The sequence below is a fragment of the Osmerus mordax genome, chromosome 4 (genome assembly GCF_038355195.1).
Source record: "Osmerus mordax isolate fOsmMor3 chromosome 4, fOsmMor3.pri, whole genome shotgun sequence".
Taxonomy (NCBI): domain Eukaryota; kingdom Metazoa; phylum Chordata; class Actinopteri; order Osmeriformes; family Osmeridae; genus Osmerus; species Osmerus mordax.
This window is the reverse complement of record NC_090053.1, coordinates 19982217-19992216: the sequence shown is the minus strand read 5'-3', so window position 1 is coordinate 19992216 and position 10000 is coordinate 19982217. Positions and strand designations below refer to the sequence as shown.

At 49.0% G+C, this 10000-nt stretch overlaps 1 protein-coding gene across 3 annotated transcripts in view; it reads right to left on the bottom strand.

Annotated features, from left to right (window-relative positions):
- Positions 1–10000, bottom strand: part of fgd4a (FYVE, RhoGEF and PH domain containing 4a) — a 34397-nt gene that overhangs the window by 15597 nt on the left and 8800 nt on the right. Inside the window, exons 2-3 of one of the 3 annotated variants that reach the window (XM_067233965.1) lie at positions 9311–9391; positions 232–372 (exon numbers count right to left, since the gene is read on the bottom strand). In XM_067233965.1, coding sequence (XP_067090066.1) covers positions 232–372; positions 9311–9391 — 222 coding nt within the window. Of the gene's footprint in view, positions 1–231; positions 373–5591; positions 5706–9310; positions 9392–10000 lie in introns of those variants that run through there. The other 2 variants (XM_067233968.1, XM_067233970.1) reach the window with 2 other exon arrangements.

The following is a 10000-nucleotide window of genomic DNA, read 5'->3' as shown; positions in this document are numbered from 1 at the left end:
CTTGTGGTGTGTGTATCTGGAGTGTGACGGTACCTTGTGGTGTGTGTATCTGCAGTGTGACAGTACCTTGTGGTTTGTGTATCTGGAGTGTGACAGTACCTTGTGGTGTGTGTATCTGCAGTGTGACGGTACCTTGTGGTGTGTGTATCTGCAGTGTGACAGTACCTTGTGGTTTGTGTATCTGGAGTGTGACGGTACCTTGTGGTGTGTGTATCTGCAGTGTGACAGTACCTTGTGGTTTGTGTATCTGGAGTGTGGGCCTGTACGCCAAGCCTGTTCCATTGACCCCTTCCCTGCTCCTCCCACTGCTCCTGCCTGACCGGCTGGACCTCTCCCAGGGGGGGCTGGGGGCAGAGGGACTGCTGCTCAGGGCTGGCGCGACACGGACACACAGGGGAGGGGGGGCAAGGTCAGATTCTCAGTGTCTCAAAATAGTGAAAAACTTGGGTCACAGAACATAATCTTTATTAGTCACCAGTGACACAACCCCCAGACATTACTCATAATGATACAGGATACAAGATAAAGTAAATGAAACTAAATTAAAATAACTCCTTGGTTACAAGCCCCCTCCTTATTATCTGTGTACAAAGCACCGCTCCCCACACACACAGCAACAGAACAGAGATAAAAAGCGAGAAGACCGGATTTAGTTTGTACCGAGGTTAGTACTGCGCTGTACAAGACAATGAAGCATTTGTTCTTTGTGACAGGAAGTAGATCAACCTCAGTTCCTTCTAGTAGGTTCTGTTTATGGGATTTCAGATTTAGCTAAGCATGACAGACAAGAGAAAGACAGACAAGAGACAGACAGACAGACAGACAGACAAGAGACAGACAGACAGACAGACAAGAGACAGACAGACAAGAGACAGACAGACAGACAGACAAGAGACAGACAGACAAGAGACAGACAGACTGCAACATCACAGGCCCAAAGCTCATGACCTCTGGCCCTCCATACACACAGGTCTGTTTTACTATCCTACAATTTCTTCTCAGCCTCTTACCAATTACGGTAAAACCTCCATATAAGGTGTGATCCTATCAGGACCAAGCAGATGGAGTCATTATCTGAACACAGGCTGTGTGCACAGGACTGTATAAATCCATTAACATGTAAACATTAAACAACTGTCACACACTCTGCCATGACACGTCTTTAACCAGCTGGGTCCATTGTCTAGAGTCCATTATCTCTCAGAGGATGAGGCTCTGGCAGCAAGGAGGGCAGTTGGCTATTTAACACACAGGGCTCGCCTGTGAAGGAGAATGTTTTAAAACATATATATATTTTCGTGGCCTTTTTTCAACTGAGACAGTTGAGATAGACAGGAAATGTTGGGCGACGGAGAGAGCGGAAGACATGGACCATGGCCACCAGAGCGCCCCGAGATGGAAGCCTCACCCCTGAGACTAGACAGGCGCTCTTCCCCAACCGCAGCCTCTATAACAGGGGCCTCCAACCTCCAACCCTAACCCTCCCTCTAGGTTTAGGCTCCAACCCTAATCTAGCATACCTGATTCGAATCATCAGCTTCTTAACTTGGATTGGACCAAAACCTACAGAAGGGTGGCTCTCCAGGAACAGGGTGGGGCCACTGTCTCTACCTCAGGACAAAAGACAAAACGCTTCGTCATAACTCCTCAGTACCTCGTCTGTGTCTGAGGCTCCCAGTCTCATTCTGCTCTCTCCCGTGTTCCCAGACAAGCCAGCACCCTCCACACCAGTTCCTCCATTCAACTCAATTTCAATTCAATTTAACAAGTTTATTGTCATATGTACAGGATACACAACCTACAAGTACAATGAAAAGCTTTGTGTCGCTGAGCTACCTACAACAGTGCAGGTTTTAATAATCAAACAGATAGTAACGGACAATAATAACAACAAAAGATAAGAGATAAAATAATAATAACAATAAAAACAAAACACTATTATACACAATACTCACATGTAATGAAACAGGCGCGAGGTGGTTATAGTAAGTGCAAATGTGCAAAGTCTATGCTGGGCAGTACAGTACTCAGCCTGCAAAGTCGTGATGTGCAGGAAGGAGGTGGGGAAAGTTCTTCCTCTACAGCACAGTGGAAACATGTATGTTTGTATATAAATAGCGCGTGTTTGTACTCAAACCCACTTAACCCACAAACCTCCTCTCATCTCTAGGGCCGTTTCATTTCTCTGCGTAGCTTTCATCACACCCAATCTAAGAACATAAAACGCGAAGCAACACACATCCCTCTCTAGGTGGCTATTCATACATGCCGGTACAGTGTTTATTCTTACCGCTATGCAGTAATTAGCGGCAAAACGCAGCTTAGAAACAGAGAGACTCAGTCGAGTCCCAAAGTCCTCTCCGGGGGAGAGCCTCTCTGAACATGGTCTGGGGTTTCTGGGTAAATTTAACGCTGGTTCTCAGGAATGAGCACGATTATGAGCTTGGCTTCTACCCACATCCACATTAAAGGGAGCCCAGCATTTTTTTGGACTTCGTATCAGGGGGAAAACCTCCACGCGAACCTCGAAGGCCACGCATACACACACACACACCCACACGCATACACACCCACCCACACACACACACGCATACACCCACACACACATGAATACACACGCACACACCCACACACACACGCATACACACCCACACACCCACTCACACACACACGCATACACACCCACACACATACGCATACACACATACGCATACACACCGACACACACACATGCATACACACCCACACACACGCATACACACCCACACACATACGCATACACACCCACACACACACATGCATACACACCCAAACACCCACACACACGCATACACACCCACACACACACACGCTTACACACCCCCTCTCATTAAAACCCATCTTACTATAGCTCCCTATGCAAATTTGCAGCCAGCGCCCTGGCTAAAGGGTAGCATGTGGACATTAAGTAGTTAGCCGGGCGGCACAAAGGAGGCATTCTGGGACGTTTCAGACCCACATTTGGAGCCTCTCATTCTATACTGTCTCTGGAGACCTCTGGGGGAGGGGCCTGTCGTCAACTGTGTGTGTGTGTGTGTATACAGCAGTGTGTGAGAATACAACAGCCACAGCACATAGATGTTCAAAACACCAGCAGTGACACACACGCCTGTACAGTACATACACACCTCGGAGTGACTACACACACACACACCGCCTACACACACACACACCGCCTACACACACACACACACACACACACACCGCCCGCTACCTGACAGGAACACCTGGATTCAGTTTCAGTCTTGGTCATCTGATGTGACAGCAAGCAGATCCTGACCGGTACAGTTGGCGTATATGTAAACCGTACTGTATCCTGTGATGCAGGACTTGTAACTCCTGGCTACTGCCATGCCTTCATTTGGACAAAAACACTTCCCATACTTCACTCACAACGCAAGGTGATGGCTACCATGGCAACCGGCCTTCATCCAGGAACTCAATAATATTGGAATACAGATCAGGGAGGACTGCAGCTCACAGACCGCAGAAGCAGTCATTCATCAGCCATGTGATAATATTGATCGGTCTTTTGAAGTTGTGACGCAAATGATTTTTTTAAGGATTTCGATTAGTCTGCATCAGCCTTCCGCCTACAACACTGAGAAGAAAGCAAAGTCACACTACACTCCAAAGACACTCTGATGAGAAGAGGAGGAGGGAGAGAGAGAGGAGGGAGAGGAGGATGAAGAGGAGGAGGCAGGGGAGGTTGAGGAGAAGGAGGAGGATGAGGAGGAGGAGGGTGAAGGTCAGTCTTCCATTCTCCTACACCATCTTTCTATGCTAGAATGATGATGCATTTCGCAACAGAGACCCATCTCTGGCCTGCCTCTCCCTCTCCCTCACTGCCTCACACACATACTCTCTCTCTCTCTCTCTCTCCCTCTCTCTCTCTCTCTCTCTCTCTCTCTCTCTCTCTCTCTCTCTCTCTCTCTCTCTCCCTCTCTCTCTCACTGCTTCTGAGAACAGGGAGTTTGTTTACAAGCAAAGCCTTGAGAGAATGTATCAATCAAACAACCACTTTCTCCCTGTAATCAGGGAAAAACACAGCTGCCTTCACCTCAGCAAGATAGACAGGAGCGAGAGGGAGTGTGAGAGGAAGAGAGGGAGGAACAGAGAAGAAAACGCTATGCGCCTTAAAATAGCTCCTATCTTTTTTAGTAAACATCTTGTGTATCAGTATATCCACATTCTGAAACATCCCATGTTTGAAGCTGATGTTTTCCTTAAGTGTCAGTGTTTTTATGCATGTAGATGGCCGAGGACATTTCCTTGTGTTGTCTGCACAGTGCGTTAGCGGTGCCAGGTGACTATGTGAAGATGTGACGGACACGGGTGGCAGAACATGCTAGAATACCAGACAGGTCTTTGCCAGTAAGTGTTTTCTATTTCCGTCTATGGTGACTTTTGGTTCTGTTCTCCTCCTCTCCCCTGTTATCTTTCTCTCACCCCCCCCCCCCCCCCCCTCACCTCCACCAGTGTCACGTGGGCTCGATCTCAAACACAGGTTCATTCTTTTTCTGTCTGTTTTTCTGTCTGTTTTTTTTTGTCAGTTTTTGTGTCTGTTTTTGTGTCTGTTTTTCTGCCTGCCTGCCTGTCTGTCTGTCTGTCTGCCTGCCAGTCTGCGACATAAAGAAGAGTGTCTTCATTGCCTGATTTTCTTAAAAAGCCTCAAACTACGTCTTCACTATAAACCCCAAAATAGATCAGATCCACAAGCACCCCCCCCCCCCTCCCCCCTGCCCAGTCCCTCTGCTCACACGCAACGCAAACAGAATCCGTGTGGGACTGAAATGGCCTTCGTCGTCACTCCTCTGGGTGATTTCCAACACGAGGAGCAGGTACGAAGACACAGGAAAAAGAGAGAGAGAGAGAGAGGGGCATTGAGAGAGGTTGAGCGTGAACTAAGTCGACGCCACCTAACCTAACTGGCTCTGTGGACTTCAGACGTTGATAACGACGTTGTTTGTGGTCGTAAAACGATGTCAACGTCACATTCTGAGAGGGCAAAGAAAGTCCTCAGAGAGAACACAACCAGACCTAAAGAAAGTCCTCAGAGAGAACACATCCAAACCTAAAGAAAGTCCTCAGAGAGAACACATCCAGACCTAAAGAATGTCTTCAGAGAGAACACATCCAGACCTAAAGAATGTCCACAGAGAGAACACATCCAGACCTAAAACACCAGATAGCTTGACGTCCCTCTGCAGAACCAGTTTGTTTGAGCCTCATCCTAGGCTAGGTGGAACATTCCAGAGGAGAGCTTGACAGAAGTTTCAGAGTGACGCAGTGTGAGATGGGGAAGGGACACCTCCACCCCGCTCTCTCTGGAAGTGGTTTCTGCGGTCTGCCTCTCTACCTGGTTTATATTCTACAAACAACCTCAACAACACCATCACAAAACCACACTCAACCTCCAGCGCAAGACACCATGGAGAGCGTGAGTGAGAGAGAGAGACATAGAGAAAGAGAGAGGGTGGTGCAGATAGAGTAACTGACACGGAGGGAGAATGGAGCTCGGGTTAAGTTAAAGTCAGTGGAGGTGAACTCACCCGGCGTCTCAGGCAGCTAGATAGAGGAGGAGGGAGAGAGGTGAGGAGAGGTGGCAGATTTTTTCCCAGAGAAAGAACGTCTGTCAGAAGGACTCCATCAGCCTGAGTCTTCTATTGCCTCTGCTGCTCTGCCTTACGGCTCACCAATGAGACTCCTCCCTCACACCAAACATGCATACCCCTCTCTCTCTCTCTCTCTCTCTCTCTCTCTCTCTCTCTCTGTTCCTCTCTCTCCGTCTGCAAACTTCTCTGTCACATTATCTCTCTATGTAAATTTCTCTCTCTCTCGGTCACTCTCTCTTTCTGGGTCCTCTCTTTCTCGTTCACCATGCTCTTTTTCTGGTTCTCTCTCTCTATAAATGTCTCTCTCTGTCCTTTTATCTCTCTTGCTGTATCTCTCTATCAATTTCTCTCTCTCCCTGGCACACTCTCTCTCTGTCACTCTTTTTCCCTGGCAACCAATCCAAGCTGAGTGAAGGCAGAATGAACACACACACACACAGCCCAGTAGGCCCCTCCTCATTCAGAGAGTAGAGGTGGACTCACCGCCTCCGGCACCCAAACTTTACAGATAGCCTATATTCCATCTGGAATCATTACACCAATAAAACATCTTCCACCAACATCTCGAATTTCGAACACATGGTTTCCTTGATCTATTCTTCCTGTAATACAGTAGAGAGACAGAGAGCTGAGATGAGTGGTGAGAATACACACCTTCCACATCCGAGAGATTTAAATGTTTACCAAATTCCTCTCGCTCCAGCATTTGATCTGATTTATTTTAATCTTTAATCTTGTTGTGAAAGGAAGGAGAGGGCGGGGGGGGGGGGGGGGGGGGGGCAAGCAGAAGCCCTCCCAGACAGACAGGCAGACAGGCAGACAGGCAGACAGACAGGTAAACAGACAGGCAGACAGGCAGACAGACAGGCAGACAGGCAGACAGGCAGACAGACAGGTAAACAGACAGGCAGACAGGCAGACAGACAGACAGACAGACAGACAGGCAGACAGACAGGCAGACAGGCAGACAGGCAGACAGGCAGACAGGCAGACAGGCAGGCAGGCAGGCAGGCAGACAGGCAGGCAGACAGGCAGACAGACAGACAGGTAAACAGTCAGACCTTACCCGTCCTCCCTCCTCACCCTAACACTTCCAGCAGTCTGACCCCCAGGGTCTCTGTCCACCTCATCTCTCAGTAATGTTCAAACGTTTACGTTTGTTTTACCATCCTAGTGAGGAATCACTCCCAATCAAAACCGTTGGTTCCCTAACCACAACTCTCAATGTCATTCTAAACCTCACACTCACTTCTAGCCATCTAGAATTAACACCGGAAGTTGAGGAGCAAAAATAAATAAATCCCCACAAAGAAAGGTTTTTCTTAGTTTTCTATCCTTGTGGGGGCTTCTAGTCAAGACCACACACATAAATACACACACCAACACACACTGTCTATTATAGCTGGTTTGTCTCATGCTGGTCTATTACTGTAAGCTAAAAGTAGCGTTTAAAAATGCAGTAACACCACATAACATTTCGGTAACGCACGCGCACTTCAGGAAATCTACAGGGCAACTTTGAGGAGTTCAGAGAAATGAAGATTCCTTCCTTATGACTAGACCTGTCGGGCTTGATTTCATTCCTCTGCAGGTTTCACCAGGAATGTACTAGACTAACACCTGTCCCACTGCAAGAATGCATGGATTGTACAGCATGACGAAGGACTAGCTACTTCTCGACTTGGAACTCGTTCTAGATACGAGTACTTACTGTATCTAGTATTTACTAGTATGTAGTATTTACTAGTATGTAGTATTTACTAGTATGTAGTATTTACTAGTACGCAAAAAGACAGGTCAACATCTAGGGATATACCTGTTTACCTAGTTAAGCTATCCCAATTAGAGCGTGTCTGTCGTGTGTGCATGTGCTTGTGTGTGTGCACGTGTGTGTGCTTGTGTGTGTGTGTGCACATGTGTGCGTGTGTGTCTGGTGGGTTAACACACGTACACTTGGACACAGATAGGCCAGATGATTCAGTCCTACACACAGGCAGACTTTCAGGATTACGTAAACCGCTCTATAGAACCTTCCAGACTTTCTTTGGATTAACCCTGTCTCATCCCCTAATCCAGCCCAGCGTCCTCTCAGCATGGGGACCACAGCCAGGGGGTCAGTGCTTACCAGCAGAGGGGAGAGAAAGCAGAAAGAAAGAGGAGGAGACAGAAAGGGGTGAATACTGTAAGCGTAGAGGGTGTTCTGAGGAGGAGAGGAGGAGATGAGGAGAGATGAGAGGAGAGGAGGAGAGATGAGAGGAGAGGAGGAGAGGAGAGGAGGAGAGATGAGAGTAGAGGAGGAGAGGATGAGAGATGAGAAGAGGAGAGATGAGAGGAGAGGACGAGAGGAGGAGAGATGAGAGGAGAGATGAGATGAGGAGAGAGATGAGAGAGGAGAGGGAGGAGAGGAGGAGAGATGAGAGGAGAGGAGGAGAGATGAGAGGAGAGATGAGAGGAGAGGAGGAGAGATGAGAGAAGAGATGAGAGGAGAGGAGGAGAGATGAGAGGAAAGATGAGAGGACGTGAGGAGGACAGATGAGAGGAGAGATGAGATGAGGAGGAGAGATGAGAGGAGAGGAGGAGAGATGAGAGGAGAGATGAGAGGAGGAGAGATGAGATGAGGAGGAGAGGAGTAGAGAGAAAGGGGTGAAGACCGTAAAAGTAGAGGGTGTTCTGAGGAGGACAGACAGGAACAGGAGAGTCCCTGCTCCTGTCCCCTCCCCTCCCCCCCCCCCCCCTTCCATCCCCTCCCCCTCCCCCCCTCCCCTCCCCTCCCCCCCCCCCCTCCCCATCCCATCCCCCCCCCCCCTCCCCTCCCCCCCCCCTCCCCTCCCCCTCCACCCCTCCCCTCCCCTCACTCAACCTGTCTGACATCTCTCATAACAGTCTTTGCTGGGTCAGCCTCAGTTGGAGCTGTGGGCTATGAATGCTGGCTGAATGTGCCTAACTGGCTCAGCACCCTGTCACACGCTCTTCACGCATCCAATTCTCTGCAAAACAGAGATGCCAACTCAAACTAGCTTTGACTTAACTATTCAGACGACAAAAATGTGTGAGGTAGGAGTGTAATACAATGACAAACACACACACACAAACACACACACAAACAACACATCACACACAGAGCAGTTTAAACTGAGAGGCAGTAACAATGTGAGGCCACCGTAGTCTACAGCAGGAAGATGAGGGTTAAGCTAGCCATAGAACAATGACTCACAAACACACACACACACACTCACACTACAGATAGAATTCTGGTAAGACAAGACCAATATTAGTAAAATAGATTAGATGATTAGACAGGGAGATTAGACCATGAAAGCAAACTACACTGAGGAGTAGAAAGTGTGTGAGAGAGACAGACAGAGGAGAAGAGAAGAGAAAGAGAGAGAGAAGTGGGGGGAGGAGAGAGAGAGGTGGGGGGGGAGGAGAGGGAAAGAGAGGTTGGGGGGGGAGAGAGAGAGATAGGTGGGGGAGAGGAGAGGGAGAGAGAGGTGGGGGGGAGGAGAGAGAGAGTTGGGGGGGAGGAGAGGGAGAGAGAGGTGGGGGGAGGAGAGAGAGAGTTGGGGGGGGGAGGAGAGGGAGAGAGAGGTGGGGGGGAGGAGAGAGAGAGTTGGGGGGGGGAGGAGAGGGAGAGAGAGCGATGACTTCCTATCTACCTTCAGCGTGTTCAATCTTCACACCAACACACGCCTCCTCATCAGTGTTCTTCTGGAAGCAGCTGGCCTTGCTTTTCCTCTCTGGAACACATAAACACACACACACACACACTGTCAGACACAGAGCCAACTGGAGAACCACACACACTGTCAGACACAGAGCCAACTGGAGAACCACACACACTATCAGACACAGAGCCAACTAGAGAACCACACACACTATCAGACACAAAGAGAGAGCAGTTGACACCCAAAACAACGGACCTCCGGACGAGAAGCTCTGAACCCTGATCTCAGGGCATTCACCGGAGAGCACAGACACCCTACCTCACTCTGTCTGAGCAGATCACACTACAGCCTCACGGTCTGTCAGAACCAATTTAAGGTGAGAGAAAGGTTAAGAGAGAGAGAGGGAGAGAGTGAGGGAGAGGGGAGGAGAGTGAGAGAGAGGGATGGAGAGAGAGAGGGAGGGAGAGAGGAGGAGAGTGAGAGAGAGAGAGAGAGGGAGAGAGGAGGAGAGTGAGAGAGAGAGAGGGAGTGGGAGAACAAGAGAGGGTGAGAGAGAGGGAAAGACAGAGAGAGGGAGTGGGAAAAAGATAGCGAGAGAGGGGGAGATGGAGAGAGTGGGAAAGATACAGTATATTTATATAGAGAGAGAGAGAAAGGGAGAGAGAGCGGGAGAGAGAGAGA